At 48.9% G+C, this 21,555-nt stretch overlaps 1 protein-coding gene across 2 annotated transcripts in view; it reads left to right on the top strand.

Annotated features, from left to right (window-relative positions):
• The window catches only part of NINL (ninein like), a 92,587-nt gene that overhangs the window by 32,272 nt on the left and 38,760 nt on the right, over positions 1-21,555 (top strand). For both annotated transcript variants that reach the window (XM_084887085.1, XM_084887084.1), the window contains exons 3-10: positions 794-890; positions 5,321-5,493; positions 7,072-7,138; positions 9,789-9,979; positions 10,752-10,904; positions 13,334-13,504; positions 17,060-17,196; positions 18,404-18,544. In XM_084887085.1, the coding sequence (XP_084743211.1) occupies positions 794-890; positions 5,321-5,493; positions 7,072-7,138; positions 9,789-9,979; positions 10,752-10,904; positions 13,334-13,504; positions 17,060-17,196; positions 18,404-18,544 (1,130 nt within the window). The remainder of the gene's footprint in view (positions 1-793; positions 891-5,320; positions 5,494-7,071; positions 7,139-9,788; positions 9,980-10,751; positions 10,905-13,333; positions 13,505-17,059; positions 17,197-18,403; positions 18,545-21,555) is intronic.

Below are 21,555 nucleotides of genomic sequence, written 5' to 3' on the forward strand. Positions count from 1 at the left end.
ACAAATTGATTATCTCTGATTCATTAGTTTTATTTTCTGGTTGATTTTTCTTATTCCTTCATGTGAGAGGTATTCTTCTTCTCATTTTGCTCACCTTTCTTTGTTTATATGAATTAGACAAAATATTTCTCTCTCCCAATCTTGAGAAAGTGACCTTATGTGTGCTGGGTGGTTTTGAGAGGCCATTTGGAGCCAAGCAGGTGCCTGTGGCATCTGGGCACTGGCCTACAAAGCTGGAAGGGTAGGCCAGGTTCATGTAGGAATGTCCTGTTGATCCTGCTTTCTTCCTTTGTTTGGAGCCACATTGGACTCCTAGCAGCGTGGCTGGGAATGTGCTATGGCAATCTTGCAGGTAAGCCAGAGCACTGGGGTAGAGCCCTCACCTGACTGATGGAGGTGGACAGGGACATAAACAACGGTGCTCACTGGCACCTTCACTCCTGGAGAATTCCTGCAGATACTCGGGGCTCCCATGGTTTCCTGGCCTTCTCTATTCATTCTCTTCCTCTCCTTTTTCATAAGCTGTCTAATCAGTCCCCAGTTGTCTCTCAGGAATGATTGCTCTTTAGATAGGTATATATTTCAGTGTGCTTTCAGCGTCTTCCTGTTATTTCCATCTTGGACCTCCTCCTTTTAAAAAATCTTAGGTAAATTTTTTTTGGGAAATAAATGTTCTACGTGCAAAAAGGCAACAGTAAGATGTTTTCATCTGAGGAAATAAAACAGAAGGCTGATGCATTATATATTTGTTCTGTTGAAAGGAACTTTGACCTCTTTTCTTAAATTCACCCAGGTTAACTTTGAGGACTTTAAAGAAGGTTTTGTGGCGGTGTTATCATCACACGCTGCTGTTGGCTCCTCGGATGAAGACAGCAGTTCTGTGGAATCAGGTAAGGGGATTTCCTCCTCTCACCTTTAGTTTCTTTTCATTATATAAAACATTTTGGGACATAATATCCTGATTGAAGAATCTAGTAGGTTGAGACTAAATTCTAACCCTGCTGTATCACTGCTGAGTGATGACAACTGGGACAAAACATTTCTGTTTTTTTTTCTTCTTCTATTTTCTTATTTGTAAAATAGTATTATAAGCTAGAAATCTTGTTATTTTCTTTAAACTGTGCACAATACTCTGAATACTGCTGACACTGGTCACCGGATGTGTGGCAGTTTTTCCCATGCTGGCAAGTCTCTGACACCATTTGGGTGCTCTGCAATTAATCAATCCTGACATGAGCTGCCTAGAGATAGTGTGAGATCTGACAGGTTAAGGGCTCAGTCCTATTAATTCTTTACTTCAGATGCTGGTCGCAAGTCCAGGTTGTCACCAATGCTTCTGACCAACAGCTATGAGTTAGAGGTTCTCAAAACCTACTCCATTGATTCAATTAATTTGCTAGGGCAGCTCACAGAACTCAGAGTTTTACTCACTAGATCACTGGTTTATTAAAAAGGTATATAATTCAGGCCCAGCTGGTGTGGCTAAATGGTTGAGCGTTGACCTATGAACCAGGAGGTCAGGGTTAGATTCCTGATCAGGGCACATGCCCGGGTTGCTAGCTCAATCCCCAGTAGGGGGCGTGCAGAAGGCAACCAATCAGTTGTTCTCTATCATCATTGATGTTTCTATCTCTCTCTCCTCTGTTCCTCTCTCTGAAATCAATAAAAACATGTTTTTTTAAAAAAGTGTATAAATTAGGAATAGCCCGATAGAAAAGATGCATAAGACAAGGCGTGGGAAAAGACCCGGAGCTTCCAGGTCCGCTCTAGGCCTGCCATTCTTCCCAGCCTCCAAATGGTCACCAACAAAGCTCTCCAAACCCCATCCTGCTGGCATGAGAGGGGGAAGGTGTCTCAGGGAGGGCATACAACAATTTCATTGAGGAAAACTTGGAAATCTAAAAGAAATTACAAAACAAAACTGTCATTCGTGAAAAAAAGCACAAGTGGTATGCCCTCCCTGAGACACCTTCTCCCTCTCATGCCAGCAGGTGGGGCTCATGCCAATGCCCTCCTCCAAGCACCCATCCACAGAGGCCGGTGCCCACTGCTCGAAGGCCTGATCAAGCCTTGGTGGTCCTGGAGAGTCAGACAAGCGTGTGTGTTCATTTCAGCTTTCCATCCTGGTCCATTTTCTCTGTCTCAGGCCCTTTTGTCAAATGTGGTTCAGGTCTCTGCCTCCTCAGTGCCTCATTTATTACCACCCACTGCTCCATTCATAGCATCACCCTCTTCCTGTTTTCTAATCTGTTTGCTAGTCTTTCCTATAATCTCCCACCATGATCAGAAAAATGTGCTTTTGATGCTCCAGGAAGGAGAGTGTCATTGTGGAATCAAGTCCTTGGGGTTTTGAAGGACATTCCTGCTTCCCCATCATTTTACTCTTTTCATTAGAGGCCATTATTGAATATACTAGAGGCCCGATGCACGAAATTCATGCAAGGGGCTTGGCCCTCGTAGTCCCAGCTTTGTCCAGGAGGATGTCTGGAAGGTTGCTCGACTGTCTGGTCTAATTAGTATATTATGCTTTTATTATTATAGATAACGATATGTACTTTAACTTCAGATTTTGTTATTCTTTTCTTATAAATAAAAATGTACACCAGGAAGACACAATTGGATGTCTAGGGCTTGGATCAGCAGGTCTACTGCCCTGTCTACCAGAGCTATGAGGGGCCATATCTTGTGTGCTGTGGACACTCTGGGTTGTGTTATGGGGGCTAGGCTGGGCTGTGCCTGCACTGAAATAAGCTTGGCCGGGTGACTTACCGTCCTTCCCACCCCGAGAGGTTATGACTCATGAATCTGTGGGCTGTTCTGTTCATTTTACCATCATTCCTCTGCCCTTATTGTTTCTGTTCTGACTTGCTACATGGACACTTTTCTAGAGTAGCATTTCTCCCTGTTGGAGGGAGAGGGGTGATAGGTTTCTTGAGAACATTGGTGAATATTATAAAAAAGTGCTTTCCCACCTTACCTGTCCACATCTGCACAGAGCATGTGTTTTTCTGGGCCACTCGTTACTCCAAGGGAATGCTGACTTGCTGGCAACTATGAAAAAGTGGCCAGCATCTAGGGCAGGTGGGACTCCGGACATGGACTAGGGGTTATCTGAGGAGGGGCAGTGGAAGGAAGGAAAATCAAGCATACAAAGCAGAAACACATGCCGGTTGCATGATCTCCAGGTTTGCCAACAAGTAGACTGAGCCCGGGAAGTGGCCACGGTATAGACCTGGGGGCCAGGACTCTGCTCTGTGGAGGTCTGATGGCTTAGGAGGGCGTGCAGAGCTCCCCTCCGAGTTTTCTGCACCTGGTTTTCCCACACGAGCCACAGCTTCCCCCTCTCACCTGACACAGAAATGCCTCTCCTGACACCACCTTTGGGTGGGAAGAGGAGGTTCTTCCTCACCCATTGGCCCTCTTCTTTTTTTTTTTTTTTTTTTTTTTTTTTTTAAATATATTTTATTGATTTTATACAGAGAGGAAGGGAGAGAGATAGAGAGTTAGAAACATCGATGAGAGAGAGTCATCGATCAGCTGCCTCCTGCACACCCCCTACTGGGGATATGCCCGCAACCAAGGTACATGCCCTTGACCAGAATCGAACCCGGGACCCTTCAGTCCCCAAGCCGACGCTCTATCCATTGAGCCAAACCGGTCCCGGCGCATTGGCCCTCTTCTTGAGCAGATCCCGCGAGCTCTCTCACATGGTGAGAGTTTGTTGGGCCAGGACCTGTCAATGCCTGTTGTTCCAGGGTGGTTAGTGATAGTGCTTACAATGACCCCAAAGTGCCCCAATGCGGTGAGAAATTATATGGTCAACCTGCATATTGTCAGCTGCCTCGTATGTCACGCTCTAACTTCATATCCTACATGTCCAATGTGAACATTTTCCTCCCAGAAACTCTGCCTCTGTCCCTAGTTTTTGTCTGTCACTGGCATCTCCATTCTTCTGGTTGGCCAGGATGGACCAGCCTCTTCCTCTGATGGTCCCAAGGTTAGTAGCTGTGGACTAGCCATTTTGGCATGAAAGAAAGAAATGTGGTGGTACTTGACCTTAGGGGCGTGACTTCTGTTGGGTTGAGGCTCAAGACGCATCTGCAATGAAATGCTCCTCATTTTCCTAGCCTCTCTGGGCTCTATCTCTCTCCAATTGGCCCATCTGGTTGCTTTCCTCTGAAGCCTAGTCCTGTTCTGGCCACTGCTGGTGCTGCCTCCCTGTCTCTCTCCGGCCTGCCAGGCTCCAGCACAGAGTCAGCGAGAGTCTTCTCTGCCTGAGAGATCCCAGCTGCTCTGTGAAGATGTGGACAGGTAAGGTGGGAAAAGGAAGTGCAAATTATTAAGGTTTAGGGGATTCTCATGAACCTCAAATCTAAGTCCAGACCTGCCTGTGCCCCAGACTCGAGACCCACCCGGAGCCTGAGCCTCCACAGCTCTGTCTGAGGTCTGCCCACTCTCACCCACCGTGCAGTCCCGGGGGGTCCTAGAGTGAAGTGAGCGGGTGGAAAGTGACCTCCCTGCCTCTGGAGTGTATGTTCCTGGATTATTGGAAAGGTCTTTTTCTTTGTATAAAAAGCTAGATTTTTATTACCTAAATAAAAGCAAAATATGGTAAAAAAAAAAAAAAAAAAAAATCTTAAATTCTTAGCCAGTGTGGCTTAGTTGACTGATCATTGCCCTGTGCCCCAGGGGGTCGCCAGTTCAATTCCTGGTCAGGGTGTATGCAGGAGGCAGCCGACAGATGTTTCTCTTACACAATGATGTTTCTTTCTCCCTGTCTCCCTCCCTCAGTCCATCCCTTCCCCATCCTCTATCTCTAAAGAAAAAACCAAAAAACCTAAACAGCATGTAAAGTTTAGAGTGGCAAGTCCTTGTCTCCCAGCCTGGCTTTTTCAGTGCCCAGCCCGGGGAACAGGAAACTGCTGTTCACTGTTCCCTCTGTTCTCCCAGGTGATTCTGTGAGCATAAAAGTGCAGCCATCATGCCAAAACTGGTTTGGCTCAGTGGATAGAGCGTTGGCCTGCGGACCAAAAGGTTCCGGGTTTGATTCCGGTCAAGGGCATGTACCTTGGTTGCGGGCACATCCCCAGTAGGGGGTGTGCAAGATGATTCTCTCTCATCCATGTTTCTAGCTCTCTAGTCCTCTCTTCCTCTCTGTAAAATATCAATAAAATATATATTTTTTTAAAAAGTGCAGCCATCAGCGAGACGTGCACTCTGTGTCCAAGTCTGTGCTTTCTCAAAAGGCATCTCGGTAGCTTGCATGGGCCCAGAGGGTGCTCTAAAGGCCCACCCTCAGAGCCTCCCACTTTCTTTCCAGCTGCCTCCCATGCCGTCCCACCAAAGTATGTGAGTGGCTCTAAGTGGTACGGCCGCAGGAGCCGGCCTGAGCTGTGCGACTCTGCAAACAGAACCAAATGTTTGCCAGAACAGCAGGCCAAGGCCTCCGTGAAGAGCCAGATTCGACGCTCTGCATCGCTGGAAAGTGTGGAGGTGAGTCGGGCGGCCCCTCCCCCACCCCAGGCTGCCAGGCACTGGGGAGATGGCGATTCACTTCGTCCCTGCTCACTGCGTGTGAAGGGGCAGGCAGAGGGGCATTCCTGAGCATTTTGTCACCAAGAGCACAGTGCACTTTGGAGAATGACGCTTCATCCTGTTTGTCTGTGGGGAACTCAGACGTGGGGGTGGTAGAGAGCTTGTACACAAATCACTCGTGTCTCTCCTTCCCCTGCTCACCCCACCACCTTTCAAGAAGACTGTTTTTATGGTTTCACAGGAGTGAAGTGGTAATTGGCCAAGGATACCATAAAGAAGGTGCCTTTCCGATGCAGCTGCAAGGTTAGGAATTGGGATGTACCAAGCCCACCGTCCCAGCTGCCTGGAGCACTCAGACTGTCCCAGCCATGCATTTCCCCGGGCGAGCGCGGGCCAGCTCCCCGGGGGCCCTGGGAGCTGACTCTGCCCCCAGCCTCCCTGAGTGTTCACTGGACTCAGGGCCTGACCCAGGACGTGGGCTGCAGGAGCCTCCTAGGCTTCATGTCCACAGGCAGATCCACAGCCTGTGAGTTAACTGCACCTGTAATCAAGGGTTCAAGAAGCTTCCTGGCTCCTGCTCTCCGTGATGACACTTCTGTCAGATGGGGTGATATGGGGTCTTATCTTTAATAAGATGGCCCTGGATTCCCAGATTAATTTGTTTATATATTTAACATTTGTTGAGACAAAGAAGAAAACAAACAAATAGGTAGTGAGATCCCCATCAACAAATCCCACACATTAGGGGCTGCTATAATAACAATAGGCCCCCTCCTTCACTGGGAAGGCATTGTCCCAGTCTCCCAGGCGGACAGAATTCCTGGTTCCCTCTGTCCGGTGCTGTGAGGACTGTCCCAGTCTCTGCTGCTCTGGGCTGGATCCTGCGGGGCATTGAGACCCCACACTCCCAAGGGGAGGGAGCTTTGCAGCTGATATTGCTTGTCCTCTCAGCTGCACACCTGCCCCAGGGCTCCTCGATGGATATATGTCTGGTCAGCTACGCTTCTCTTGGTTTTTCAGGTTGATTGCATAGTATTTTAGCTGTAAATCCAGTCCCTGGCTGGGAGCAAGGCCATGTAGCCTCAAGTTACTCTGCAGCCACCTTGCCTCTTTTTAGACAAGCACTTGACTGTGTTTTTATTGTGAATTACTGTCTGTGTGTGAGGGCCACCTTGCAGGGCTGGGGTTTTATTGGGAGGTGCTGCATCTCACCAGGATGTTGTTCCTCTTCCTCAGTCATCCCTACCCGTCCCCAAGACATACCATCTACTTACTCCTGGTGCCCTGCCCACTGCTACATCCTCTGGGCTGTGGTTGGCAAACTGCGGCTCTCGAGCCACATGTGGCTCTTCCACAAAATACCACGGCCCAGGCGAGTCTATTTTGAAGAAGTGACATTAGAAGTTTAAGTTTTAAAAAATTGGCTCTCAAAGGAAATTTCAGTCGTTGTAATGTTGATATTTGGCTCTGTTGACTATAATGAGTTTGCCGACCACTGCTCCGGGGGATTCATGTCCTCTTTTTCTTTTTGTGCAGAGTCTCAAGTCAGATGAAGAAGCCGAAAATGCTAAAGGACCTCAGAATGAGTTATTTGAAGCAAAAGGTAAAGCCTTGGCCTCACGCTCGGTGCTTTCACTGGTGCTCCGAAAGCTCCAGCAGCTGGGTCTTTGGACAGGGAGCCGGCCGAGTATAATTTCCTGGGAAGTGAGCAGTGTGGAGGGTGTCCGTGGTGAGCCTCTTCTCCCAGGTGGTTCTAGCCATGAGGCTGCCACTGCCTTCTCAACATCACCTGGGCCAGACCCTCAGATGGAGACCACTGGCTGAGGAGGCAGGGTGGCTCTGCCACACTTCATGGTCTGCAGGGACCTGCACCCCTGCTGTGGATGAGCAAACCCCCTGCTGTGGATGAGCAGCCCCCCCTGCTGTGGATGAGCAGCCCCCCCCTGCTGTGGATGAGTAGTCTTAGCACCTGCCACGACCCCCGCCTGTGCCCCATGTGGAGTGCAAGGCATGTCTAGGTCTTTGAGAGCCTTAAGGTAGCAACCAGGAAGGAGCAGCAAGTTTACATAAGCAAATTGCAGTACATCGGCCTGTGATGTGTCTCAGGGCAGAAATGTGAGTTGGAGAGAGGGATCTCAGAATTGACATTGAATTTCTGCTGCAACAAAGTATCAGCAGTTGGCACTGAGTATCTAGAATCTAGATTGTGGTCCTCAAGCACAGGGCTGTTCAGTTTTGACCTCCACAGATTTCATGTGAACTGATCTGAGCATCGCCTGTGCCACTGGACAAAGCAGATAGAGACCATTCGTGTTAGGAAGCTCTTCACCTTTAAAGGTCATCATGTTTTAATTTTCTAGACTCAGAGCCTAAGGAAAACCTTAGGAGCAGGTTTTTCACAGAACAATTGGTGCTTGCTCTTTGTCCAGAGAGCAGGCTGGTTTCTTCCCAGCCTTGAACAGAAACCTTTCCATCTGGGTTAGAACACTCACGTCAAACCTCAAAGGATTTATTTACCTCCTGCCAGCCTTGAGAAGTAAGCCCCAGTGTCAGAATTGCTTTTACCTTTTTCTAGAAATTTTATATTTTTTAATTTGAAGTGATCTGAGAGGTGGACCTTTTCTGCCTGGTTCTATTCTTGCATTTTCTTCAGCCGAAACCTACAGCAATATTTGTGAGCACGCAGGCCTGGCTCTCGTTAGGGAGTTTCTTTCTGGTAATTAGTTGGGTTATCAGAGTAATTAACACAAAGGTACCGACCACTGGAAACTGACCATCTGTCACCCAAATCTACTAATGAGTCTTTTTTTTTTTTTTTTTTTTTAAAGATTTTTAGAGAGGAAGGGAGAGGGATAGAGAGAGGAAGAGAGAAACAGTGTGAAAGTGAAACATCTATCGCTTGCCTCCTGCATGCCCCTGACTGGGGATCAAGCTCGGTTGGGCATGTGCCCTGACTGGGGATCGAACCTGCAACCTCTGGTGCATGGGACGACTCCCAACCAACTGAGTCACATGGGCCAGAGCCACTGACGAATCTTTGCATCTCAAAGGCACCTGCACCTCTTAATGTGAGGTGGTGAGGAGTGCACAGTCTCACTTGTGTGTTTTTGCCACAAAAAAAAAAGGAAAAAACTGAGCCTAAACCCAAATTACAAACTAGCCTTTGATGCTAAATTTATGTTTACAGGAAATATCAGGGACAGAGGCACAAGTTATATGATACCATGGGAAGCAAACAGACAAATCCAGATGGGGGACATTATGTATTATAGAACAACTACTAGTCCAGTTCTTAAACAGGCAGTGCTAGGAACTGGGAGACAGGAGAGTAACTCATGGTTGAAAGACTTAAGTAGTAACCAAATGCACTGTTTGGTATCAGTTCAAACAAACAAGTCAATTATAAGACTTTTTTTTTTTTTGAGACAGTTGGGAAATAGTTGATTTTGTTAGGTTTAAAGTGGCATTGTGATTATGTAACAAATGTTCATATACTTCAGAAATACATACTACATATTAAATATGTAGGGGTAAAAATGAGATCTGGGATTTATTTTCAAGCACTTCAGCAATAGCAAAAAGGGAATAGTTAAAGTCAGCATGCAAAGCCTTTACATCACAGAGCCTGGTGACAGGTGCCCTGGGGTTCAGTGGACTTTCCTCTTTTTAAAAAGATATATATTTTATTGATTTTCTTTTTTACAGAGAGGAAGGGAGAGGGATAGAGAGTTAGAAACATTGATGAGAGAGAAACATTGATCAGCTGCCTCCTGCACACTCTTGGGGATGTGCCTGCAACCAAGGTACATGCCCTTGACTGGAATCGAACCTGGGACCCTGCAGTCTGCAGGCTGACACTCTGTGCCAAACTGGTTAGGGCTGGACTGTGCTCTTTATTTTGGGTAGGTTTGAAAATTTTCTAAAAATTAATTTTTAAAAAACTTTTCATTCTAAATACATAGAATGCAGTCCCTCTTTCATGTGCTTTCAGTGGTGTGACTTTAGTAGGGTCCCTTCAGAAAAAGCGTTCCCCACGTGGAGCAGAGAGGTTTGATGATGAAATTTGCAAACACAGAATGAAGTTGAAAGAACTGTACTGTGAATGTCCATGGACCCACCACCTACATTCCTCTTTTGATGCTTTGCTGCTCACCTGTGTCCATCTGATTTCAGAGTAACTTAGTGGCAGGTGTGTTCCCCCTCGGGGCTTTCGCCTGGAGCATCAGGCTCACCTGTCACTCCCTCTGCTTCAGGCCAGCTGCCAATCTGGGGTTCTGAGGTATTTGGGAATCCTCAGAAGTCCTGCAGCCCCTTCTTTGACACCCCTGAGAGCCAGGTCCGGGCCATCTGGGAAGAACTGGGCGTTGGCAGCAGTGGCCACCTCAATGAGCAGGAGCTGGCTCTGGTCTGCCAGAGCATCGGGCTCCAAGGACTCAAGAAAGAGGTAAGAGGGGCCGGGACAGACCACCCTCCATGACTGTGATGGCCGTGGTTGATGTTAGACCTGGAAAATTCTTTCACCCTGCAGATACTGATTCAATTGTATTAATTTCTGGTCTGACATTCTTTGGTGACCCCAGTGCTTCTGCTGAAGTCTGCACCCTTGATGGTCTGTCTCTGACCAGGCATGACCTCAGCCTTACCAACTTCTAAGCACTCAGAATTCTTCTTCCGCCTATAACACCCTTTCCCCTACCAATGTGGCCTTGTTCCACCGCCGAGCCCAAACACAGTGCCCTCAGAGCCTGGCCATACTCCCAACAACTCTATTCACTGCTCCTTTCCTCCTGCAGGACCAAGGGGAGGAGGAACAAGCAGTGGTGATGGGGCAATCCGCCCCCTCTTGCTAAAGTCCCCCTCAGCCCTACTGCCCTTCTAGACGATGAACCTCGGGGGCCAGGCCATACTCCATACACACATCTTTTCTATCCTCCAGCAAGTCCCTGCCACCTTAGACACTTAATTGGTTACTGGAAGAATTTAGGAAGTTCAGGTGGCACCCATTCACAGCAGGATGAGAACTGACCAGATGTGTAGATTTCATAAGCCAGAGCCTGGGAGGCCAGGTGTGACCCAGCAGTTGAGTTCGGATGAGGACAAGCAAACTGCCCCACTTGGCGAGGGAGGGTGAGTGGGAGGGCGTATGGGTGGGCCTGGGTGGCTGTAGCCGCTGGTGGGTAGAGCGTCTGAGCACAGGTGTGGTGGCTTTTGTTTAGGAACTGGAAGACCTGTTTAACAAACTGGATCAAGACCAGGATGGCAGAGTGAGTCTTGCGGAATTCCAGCTTGGCCTGTTCAATCACGGGCCTACTTCGCTTCTGGAATCTTCCTCTCCCGTCAAACTGAGCAGGTCCTGGTCTCATTCCCAGGTAAAATGGGACAGTTAAGTCTTAAATACAATATTAACTGCTGTCACCCTCTGGCCTTCAGCATTTTTGTTCCCAGGCCTGACCCTTCTGCCTGTGTTACCACAGTGAGCCCCGGCAGTTAGTAAGTGGGAGGCAGTGTGACTTAGACTCTAGAACCACACAGATCTGGGCTTGCTTCCCCCGAGTTGTATGTCAGTGGGTGTTACCTTCGCTGAGCCTCAGGCTTCTTATCTGTGAAATGGGCACCCACACCATTGGGGTCTTATGAGGATTCCGTGGTAGTTCTTCACTGTGTCTCCTCGTATGGGAAACACTGCTCAATAAGAGAACCCCCTCTTCCTCTTCCTGAGCAGTGTCCCTGGAGGATGCTGAATGGCCCTAGGATTACCCTCCAAGTGCTCATCAACCTGTGTTCTCTGTCCTCACATACATCACCAGGCGTCTGCAGTTGGAGGAGAGCAGGTTTCAGGCAGTTGTGATTTTGTTTGGTGCCTGTTGGCTTAGTACTTGGTTTTCTCAGCCCCAGGACAGCAAGGCCGCCCTCTCCCGCCACAAGCAGGCGCTCTGGGAGTCTTCCTGATACTTCTTTGCTGACATGGCTGATTCTGTGTTTTGTGGATGATGGTGCAAAACCAATAACATTGTTCTCTGCCAGGCGGGGTAACTTGATCATCAGGTTTCTGAATCTGGGAAGTCGGGAAGAGCAGACAAAGAAGAAACTAGGAGTGTTGTCAGGCCACGTAGGGTCAGAGACCACAAGGAAGTCCCACAAGTCATGCACAGAGCCTCTTGCCATGTCCTGAGATGGAGGCACAGCTGGAGAAGGCCTGAGCCACAGGAGCAGGTGCCCAGCCGGCTGGGACCCCACCGCTGGTCAGATGCCGGTGGCCAAGCGAGACCTGGCTGTCCAGGAAGACTGTCCAGGCTGACAGGGTTGTGGGGTGGAAGGTGCCACGTGGACTCTGTCGTCACATGGCAGTGCTTGGCTCTCAGATGTGTGCCACAGGTGGAGATTTGCCTCAGCCCCGTCCACCCCGCATGGTGATCCCTGTTCCCAAGCTCAGTCCTCAGAAAGGAAGCAGGGGGGTTGGAGACTAGGTGGTCTGGGTGCATTTGGGTATCTGATTTTGTCTGTGGTGGCCATGCATTCTTGAGTTCCCTCTCCCCTTCTGTAAACAGGACACTGTGTAGGGCTGACAAGTGCCCGGTGCAGTGTAGTGAGCACCCAGTCCTTAAGTAACTGGGAAGTGGTGGGGGCACAGTTGAGGGTAGCCGAGGGCAGGCGGCATAAAGGCAGTGACCCCCTGCTGAAGAAGTGAGTGCTGCTAGGGAGGTGGTGGGCTGGCAGGGGCCCAGCCTGGCCAAGGGAATGGCATCTGAGTTGGGGGGCGGCCATGGAAGCATTGGGGGAGTGTTTTAGGCAACAGGACAGGCTTGCAATGTTCAGGAAGAGCAAGGAGGCCCTAGAGCCTGTGAGAAGGGGACGAGAGAAGACTGGTGGGGATGGTGTCCTGCAGGCGTAGCAGGATTTCTGGTGGCTGCAGGAAAGGTGCTACTGCTCATTCCTGTGGCCCAGGCAGCAAATGCTTGTTCTGAAGGCAGAAAACGGCCTCCTGGCTGGGGCAGAAAACAGCAAGGAAAGTAATCTTGCCTTGTGGATTCTTATAGCACCTAAGCTAAGCAGGTCAGGTTTCTGGCCAAGAAGTTTTTTTAAATCCTCATCTCATCTGAGGATATGTTTTTTGACTTGAGAGAGAGAGAGAGGTTGCCTCCTGTATGCGCCATGACCAGGGATAGAACCTGCAACCTAACAGGGAATCTAACCCACAACCTTTTGGTGCACAGGATGATGCTCCAATGAATGGAGCCACCCGGCCAGGGCTGGCCAAGATTTTTTTGCCTTCCTCTTAAAACTCCCTGAGACTGTTTCTGAGGAAAAGCTCAGGCTGTCCCACCTCCTCTCTTTTACTTGTCTTGGGTTTCTTTCCACAGACTGCACTTCCTAGAGCTGGCATGTGCCTTCTTGGGCTCTTACGAAGCCAGGCGCACACCATTACTGGGAGAGGTGTGAGACTTCATGTCTCCACTAGGCGGTGCGTGCCGACAGGCCAGGCCACCAGGGTGCTGGGACATGTTCCTTGCACAAGGTCTCAGTGGATGGTAGGAAAGGAGGTACCCAGGGTCCTTAAGAGAGAGTTGAACTGCGTGTAAGGAGTCCTGGGTTCAGATCCCCACCTTGCCACCTGCAATGCCGTGTGATCTTGGGCACGTTGAGCAATGCTGTCGTGCCTTTGTTTCCTTGTCTGTGGATGGTTCCTATCAAGCCTCAGTGACACGGTGAAGAGCCGAGCCCAGCTGGCGAGGGGGGAGAATGTTAAAGATGAACTGGAGGCCCGTGTGCTCACAGCATCTCCCTGGTTCCCACACAGGTCCTGGAGGAGGGGGGCGGCCACACCACCACGACCTCCTCCCTCGTGTCCCTGTGCTCAGGCCCGCGCCTTTTCTGCAGCGTGGACAACGGCTCCGGCTTCGCCTTCCCCGAGCAGCTCATTGCCCTGTGGGCCCAGGAGGGGATTCAGAATGGCAAGGAGGTCCTGCAGGTATGGAACTGGTCGCTCGCAGCTTGCCACGCCGGGAGGCACCCAGGCTGTGTGGGGCCATCTGCCCACAGAGGCGGCCGGGCAGAGCACCCTGCAGACACAGAGTGTGGAGACCCCCATGTAGGGAAGGAAGGCCACTTGGAAACACTTTTCTCTTTATTTTTCGCTGATAAAATATGGAAATTTTCACTTAAAAATAATAAAAAGCAGAGGAACCAGGAGTCCATTTGAAGGCAGGTTTGACTCTTTTAGGCATTTCCCCCAGAGCTTTTCAGCCTTGGAGACACTCTGTTCTTCCGGATGAAGGAGTCAGTCCCACAGACAAGGCTGTGCAGATGTTCTCTTCCTGGTGGCGGAGAAGTCTGAGTGAGCATCACTCTCCGAGGATCTGAATGTCTCCTCCCAGCGCTGCCTGCCCAGCTTGTGGAGCTCTCTCCCTGCTTAGCCCCTGCTCACCCCAGGTCTTCCCCCACGGGGTCAGGCAGGGGAAACTCACCCCAAGCTCCCCTGCTCTTCCCGGGGCGGGTCCAGGGGACTGTCCCCAGATGGGTCCTGGCTTCTTCCGAGGGGCCAGGCCCACCGCCCCGAGGCCACAGGGTCAGACCCTGGAGAGAACGCTGGGGAGTGTGGTGAGCGAGACTGACTATTTTCACTTCCACATTCCACTTCCTGCTGTTAAAAAAGTGTGAACTCCATGGAAGTCTATGATACAGTAAAGCCTGCCTCCCGCTTTGCTCCCATTCTCCAGGAGAGGCAACAGCTAATGACAGTGGGCGTTCATTCCACAGAGCTTCTCTCTGGCACAAAAAAGAAATGTATATTTAAACAAACCAGTTAAACTTTTTTTGGTAAAATTTGTATTATATCCTGTATCTTGCTAATTTGTGTTATTTTTTCTTTATTGTTGTTCATGTAGGGCAGGGGTCCTCAAACTTTTTAAAGTGGGGGCCAGATCACGGTCCCTCAGAGAGCTGGAGGGCCGGACTATATGAACTACTAATCCCTACTGTAACACCTTGGCTGCGCTCACTGCCCAAAAAACCTGGCGGGCAGGATCAGACTCCCCTGGGGGCTGCATGTGGCCCGCGGGCCGTAGTTTGAAGACCCCTGATAGGTTTTTCCTGGTATAAATATGGTCATTTAAAATGCTTGTATAGCCTCCTGCTTTAATGCTGGCTTTTCTGTAGGATAGATTCCTGACCTTTTGATCGTTTCTGTCATATTGCCTCCAAAAAAATGCCCTTATTTATTTATTTAGTTTTTTTTAATCCTATATGAGAATATTTTATTATTTATTTTATTTATTTATTTTTTTAAATTTCTTTTTTGATTATGGTGTTACATATGTGTCCTTGTTCCCCCATTTCCCCCCCCTTACCCTCCCCTCATGCCCTCACCCCCCTGTTGTCTGTGTACATTGATTATGCTTATATGCATGCATATAAATCTTTTGGTTGATCTCTCCACCTTACCCCCACCTTCCCCTTCCTTCCCTCTGAGGTTTAATGGTCTGATCAATGCTTCTCTGTCTCTGGATCTATTTTTAAAAAATATATATTTTTATTGATTTTTTTTACAAAGAGGAAGAGAGAGAGATAGAGAGCTAGAAACATCGATAAGGGAGAATCATCGACCAGCTGCCTCCTGCACAACCCCCACCGGGGATGTGCCCGCAACCAATGTACATGCCCTTGACCGGAATCGAACCCGGGACCTTTCAGTCTACAGGCCGACGCTCTATCCACTGAGCCAAACTGGTCTTGGCTGGATCTATTTTTGTTCATCAGTTTATATTGTTCATTATATTCCATAAATGAGTGAGATCATGTGATACAAAAATGCCCTTATTAGCACAAATCAACAAATGTGAAGGAGCCCAAAGACAGCCTTTAAGATAGTCTGCCTAGTTCCTTGGGCCAAATCCTCCTGGGCCTAAACTCAGCCTTTGCCAAGTCTGGCCACCCAGCAACCTTGGGCAGAGCCCAGATGGCAAGGCCAGACCTGGACAGCTGGCCTTCAAAACAATTCTAAGAACTAGAAGCCAAGTTTAGATCACAGAAATTGGCCCCCAGGAAAGGCAAAGAGAAAAGGAGCTCAGAGTTTTGAAATTCTCCCTGAAACCCTGTTCCTGAGTCCCAGTATTTGGAGGTGGGCTGGCTGCCATCATAGCCTGGCCAGCGGAGAGTCTCAACTTTGCCTCTGACATTTCAGAATTTACTCTTATTGCTTTCCTGTTATTAGAGCATATTTTCCCTTCTAAAACTTTTTAAAAAAAATAGATTTTATTGATTTTCTTACAGAGAGGAAGGGAAAGGGATAGAGATCTAGAAACATTGATGAGAGAGAAACATTGATCAGCTGCCTTCTGCACACCTCCTTCTGGGGATGTGCCCACAACCAAGGTACATGCCCTTGACCGGAATTGAACCTGGGACCTTTCAGGCCACAGACTGATGCTCTATCCACTGAGTCAAACTGGTTAGGGCCTAAAACTTTTTTCTTTTTAATTTATTTTATTGCTTAGAGTATTTCAGATGCCCCCCATTTTCCTCACTTTGCCCCATTCCACCCATCTCCTACCCCACCCTAGGCCTTCACTGTCTATTGTCTGTGTCCATGGGCTATGACTAATTTGTATTTCTAAATTCCTTCACCTTTTCACCCATCCCCCTAACACTTCTCTCATCTGGCAACTGACAAAATGTTCTCTGTATCTAGGAGTCTCTTTCTGTTCTGCTTATTTTTACTTTGTCTTTTAGATTCAATTGCTGGTAGATATGTATTTATTACCATTTTATTATTCATGTTTTTCATTTTTATTTCTTCCCCTCCTTCTCCCTTCCTCTTTAAGAAGACCCTTAATCATTTCATGTAATACCAGTTTGGTGGTGATAAACTCCTCTAGCTTTTTCTTGTCTGGGAAGCTCTTTATCTGACCTTCAGTTCTAAATGATAGCTTTGCTGGGTAGAGTAATCTTGGTTGTAGGTCCTTGCTTTTTATCACTTGGAATATTTCTTGCCATCCCTTCTGTTCTGCCTAGTTTCTGTTGAGAAGGATGTCAGGTGATGGGACTCTTGGTGCTCCAGGCTATTGTCTGGGTTCTTTTCCATCCCTCTGCTTGCTTCTTGGCTGTGTTGGCTTCAGGTCAGGCTTCCCTATTAAGCTCCCCAGTCCCACAGATCCTTACAGCAACTGACTTCACAGGGAATAGGGCCTGTCTCCTCTATAGCCTGTCAATCCCCTTGAGTCCTCTGCTTGAGGCATGGCCCCTTCTGTGTCTGTCACTTTGCCCAGAGAGGGAAACTCTGGCCTGGGTCACACCCACCGCTGAGGCAGGGACCATGAAGGGGCCAGATTTAGGAACTGATAGGGTGAGGGAGAGTTGTATGGGTGGGGGAGAGGCCTGTCCAAGAGGCAGACTTTGCTGATGGAAAAGTGGTAGATGCTGCCTATGGGACAGCATGGATCACGGCCTGGACTGTCCCTAAGAGAGCCAAGAAGGGTCTAGAGAAGCCACTAATCCTGTTCTGCCTGATGGGTCTTGCTTTTTCCAGAGCCTCGACTTTAGCGTGGATGAGAAGGTGAACCTTTTGGAGCTGACCTGGGCCCTTGAGAACGAGCTCATGATGATCCCTGGTGCCACTCAGCAGGCGGCCTTGTCCTGCTACCGCCAGGAGCTGAGGTTCTGCCAGTAAGAGCCCCCGTGTGCTTAGGGTGGGCCTGGGAGTTAGCTGGCTGGTCTGGTCAGGAGAGGGGAGTCCAAGAAAGTGGCACGCTGCCCTCGTCCACCCCAAATGCCCAGTCCTGTGAGAGGGGTGTCTGCACCATCTTTCCCACTGACTTTCCTCTAGCTGGCGGCTGCAGTGGGACCAGGAAAAGCTGAGCCGTGAGAGCAGGACGAGGGGTCCCTGTCCCGCAGGTTTTGTCCATGTATGTGGTTTCAGTGGGGCCTGAGGGCCCAGTGAACTGCTCAGTGGTCGCTGCTGGGGCTTTTGTGGCCACAGAATTTAAGGGGCACTGGCCTTCTCTCCCACTTAGAAATCTATGTCAGTCATCTCTTAGCCCCTTCTAGCAGTCCCACAGAAGGATTTGAACTTGACGCTCATCCTGCGTGTCCTGGAGCTTTCGCAGCAGAGAGGTGGAAACCCTCCGTCAGCAGGTTGTGCTTCTGAGAACAGCCAGAGGGCACTCGGGTTTGGCTGGCTGGAGTGGAAAAAGAAGTATTCTTTAAACATGGCCGCCAAGTAACAGGCTAAGAATGCATTCCACTTTAATTGGGGTCAGCGTTGGGTTCGCTGAGCATTTAATCCATTGGGGTAGGGATGGGGGGATGAGCTCTGTGCTCCTTCAGTGGGAGAAATAGTCACCAGAATATGAGTGCCAGGGTGAATTGAGAGCCTCGGGGGGGTGAGGTGGGTGAGTGAGCAATCCAGGGCCACACACACAGGTGGCCTTCTCTCTGGGCGACTCTCTCAGATGCCAGGCTACGGGTGTCGGGGCTATGGCCAGGCAGGGTACTGGTTGGCCACTCTGCTCCCCTCATGTGTCCAACCCCAGGTTAGGTGCTGAGGACACCTGGGGTTTAAGTCCCCACTGGAGAACTAGGGGGACTCAGAAGAATTCTCACCATTCGTGGCCTTCTGGAGGTGTGGCACACCGTAAGCCTTTAGGCTGGACTTCTTTGGTTGAGAAACCTTGTAGAAACTTCCCTTGGCAAGTCATTTAACCTCTCTCAGCAATGGCACAGGCCTCTAGGAGGCGGATGGTGGCGGCTTGGGTTAGAGCACAGCCTGGACCGTGCCATGCACTCAGCGAGTGCTGGCCCTTTTACCGTTCGTGTGGACCAGAGCCCGCTGGGCCCAGCACGCATTCTGTTAACGTGTCTTTGTCCTGCGCAGGGGGCAAGTAGAGCAGATGGTGCGGGAACGAGACAAGGCAAGGCAAGACCTAGAGAAAGCGGAGAAGAGGAACCTGGAGTTCGTGAAGGAGATGGACGACTGCCACTCTGCCCTGGAGCAGCTCACAGAGAAGAAGGTCAAGTAGGTGCTGCCACTGGTGCCCGAGCCCGGAGCTGGGCTCCTCACAGGGCCGCAGCTTCCGGCCAGAGCCGAGGGCAGGCTGTGGATGGAGGGCGGCCACCAGCCGAGGCTGTGGTCATGGTCATGGCAGAGCCAGTAGAAATCTAGAAGACCCCCCTTTGGGGATGCCCTTCCTTGAAAGAAGAGAGAGGGGTGGCCTTACCAGCCAATCAATGATTCTCCCATCATTGATGTTACTATCTCTTCCTCTCTGTTGCTCTCTGAAAAACAATAAAAATATATTTAACCCAGACGACGTGATTCTGTGGTTGTGCGACGGCCTAGGAACCAGGAGGCCACAGTTCGGTTCCCGGTCAGGTGGCACGTACCTGGGTTGTGGGCTCTTTCTCCAGTTTGGGGTGTGCAGGAGGCAGTCAGTCTATGATTCTCTCTCATAATTGATCTTTCTTTCTTTTCTTTTTTTTTAAAAATATATTTTATTGATTTTCCACAGAGAGGAAGGAAGAGGGATAGAGAACTAGAAACATTTTTTTTTTAAAATAAATTTTTATTGTTCATATTATTACAAGTGTTCCTTCCCCCCCCTTCCCACCCCACCCTCTGCCTTTTCCCCACCCCCATTGTCCTCATCCATAGGTGCACAGTTTATGTTCAGTCTCTTCCCACATCCCCCTCTCCCCTTTTCCCCAAGAATCGTCAGTTTACTCCCCTTCCATACCTCTGATTCTATTATATTCAACAGTTAATATTGTTCATCAGATTTTTTTTTAATTTCCTTGGTTTTTAGATTCACTTGTTGATAGTTACGTATTTGTTGTTCATAATTTTTATCTTTATTTACTTTCTCTTCTGAAAGAACCCCCTTCAGCAATTCATATATTTCTGGTTTGGTGGTGATGAACTCCTTTAGCTTTTTTTTATTAGTGAAGTTCTTTATCTGACCTTCGATTCTGAGTGATAGCTTTGCTGGGTAGAGTATTTTTGGCTGTAGGTTCTTGCTATTCATCACCTTGAATATTTCTTGCCATTCCCGTCTGGCCTGCATGGTTTCTGTTGAGAAATCAGCTGACAATCGTATAGGTGCTCCTTTATAGGTGACCACCTGCTTAGCTCTTGCTGCTTTTAATATTCTCTCTTTGTCCTTTGCTCTTGGAATCTTAATTATGATTTGTCTTGGTGTGGTCCTCTTTGGATTCCTCTTATTTGGAGTTCTGTGTGCTTCCTGGACTTGTAAGTCCAATTCTTTCCCCAGGTGGGGGAAGTTTTCTGTCACTATTTCTTTCAGTATGTTTTCGATATCTTGCTCTCTCTCATCTTCTGGGACCCCCATGATTCTGATGTTGGATCGTTTGAAGTTGTCCCAGAGGTTTCTTACATTATCTTCAATTTTCTGGATTCTCTTGCCTTCTAGCTTAGAGAACTAGAAACATTGATGAGAGAGAAACATCGACCAGCTGCCTCCTGCACACCCCCTACCGGGGATGTGCCGGCAACCAAAGTACATGCCCTTGACCGGAATCGAACCTGGGACCTTTCAGTCCGCAGACCGATGCTCTATCCACTGAGCCAAACCAATTTCAGCTCATCATTGATATTTCTATCTCTCTCTCCCTCTCCCTTTCTCTCTGAAATATCTATATATTTAAATTAAAAATATATTTTAAAATCTCAATAAAATAAAATAAATAAAATAAAATAAAAAGGACCTTGCTCTTTATGACAGGTGCGTGGTGGAGGCATCTAGCTGTGCTTGCCTGTTAGCTTCAGAGAAAATTCCTCTCTGCTTCTCTCTCTGCTCTACTACTTCATTTATGGGGTCTGTCCCACTCAAGCCAAGTATTCTGTGTGTCAGTAATCAGTGAGACAGATGGACATTTTGAGACAGGGCTAGTAGATGGCTTTGAGCTTATTGGCTCAGCAAGAAGGAGCCTGGCATGGTGGAAGAAGCTCAGAGCTCGAACCCTGACTGTAGGCATTGCCCTGGGGAATGGTCTGCACTGCTTGAGGGGCTGGCAGCTAGACAGACGGTACAGTTCACTTGCCACAATCACAGTGTGGCCTGAGGTTTAAAGCCCAGATCCTCTCTCTTGGTCTTACGCTGCTTCTGAGAGAGCGTAGGCCCAGGCCTGCTTTATCCTGGGGGGGGGGGGGTAAGCAATGGGCCCGTAAGTGAGAGGAGCCCTAAGAGTAGAGAGCTCATCAGTGTCCCAGGATGGGGTTGTCCAGTCACATAACCACCCTCCTACGTCAGCTCACAAGAGCCCCACCAGCTCCCTCTACACAATCCATATACTCAGAGTTCGCAGGGACAGCCCTGGCTGCCCCTTATAGAAGGGCCACCTTTCCATATATCACAGTCTGTGGGGGAGTGGCCTCAAATCCGCACCCACATGCTTCCTAATTCCAAAGGCCTGGGTTCTCTTTTCCTTCCTAGGGGTGGCTAGGGAGGACCAAGTGCAGTGGGTTGAGATACCTGTCTGCTCACCAGTTAGAATCCTCACCTACCTCTGCGGGTGTTGAGAAGGCGTTCGTGAGAGATTGCATCAAGGGATGTGAGTGTGAGAGAGTAAGTATCGGTATGAGTGCAAGTGCATGAGTATGAGTGAGTGTGCAGGTGTGGGTGTGAGCATACACACATGTGTACTCACTTCCACCAGCTCCTGTACTCCTAACAGGATATTAGTAATTTTCAGGAAAGCTACAAATTGATTATCCTTTCACCAAACTCTTAAAACTATTTCCAATCAAACTTGAGAACTAAATAAATATGGCCTCCCTCACTATAAAGTGGTGTCTGCAAGGCCAGGAGCCCAGAGTGGAGAGAGGGCCATGGACATCTTGACTCCCGCCTAGACACTGGTCGTGGCCTTGCTGAGCCCCTCAGTGTGGAGCATGTGCAGTGCTCATCACAAAGGAGCATGTAGTTAAGAAATAACTGGGTTTTGTTTCTACTCTTGTCAACAGTCTGTGTTCAGCTGGTTCCCTTGCAATGTCTAGCCATAAGCTTCCCC

This window comes from Pipistrellus hanaki (genome assembly GCF_964339955.1).
Source record: "Pipistrellus hanaki genome assembly, chromosome: 6".
Lineage (NCBI taxonomy): Eukaryota > Metazoa > Chordata > Mammalia > Chiroptera > Vespertilionidae > Pipistrellus > Pipistrellus hanaki.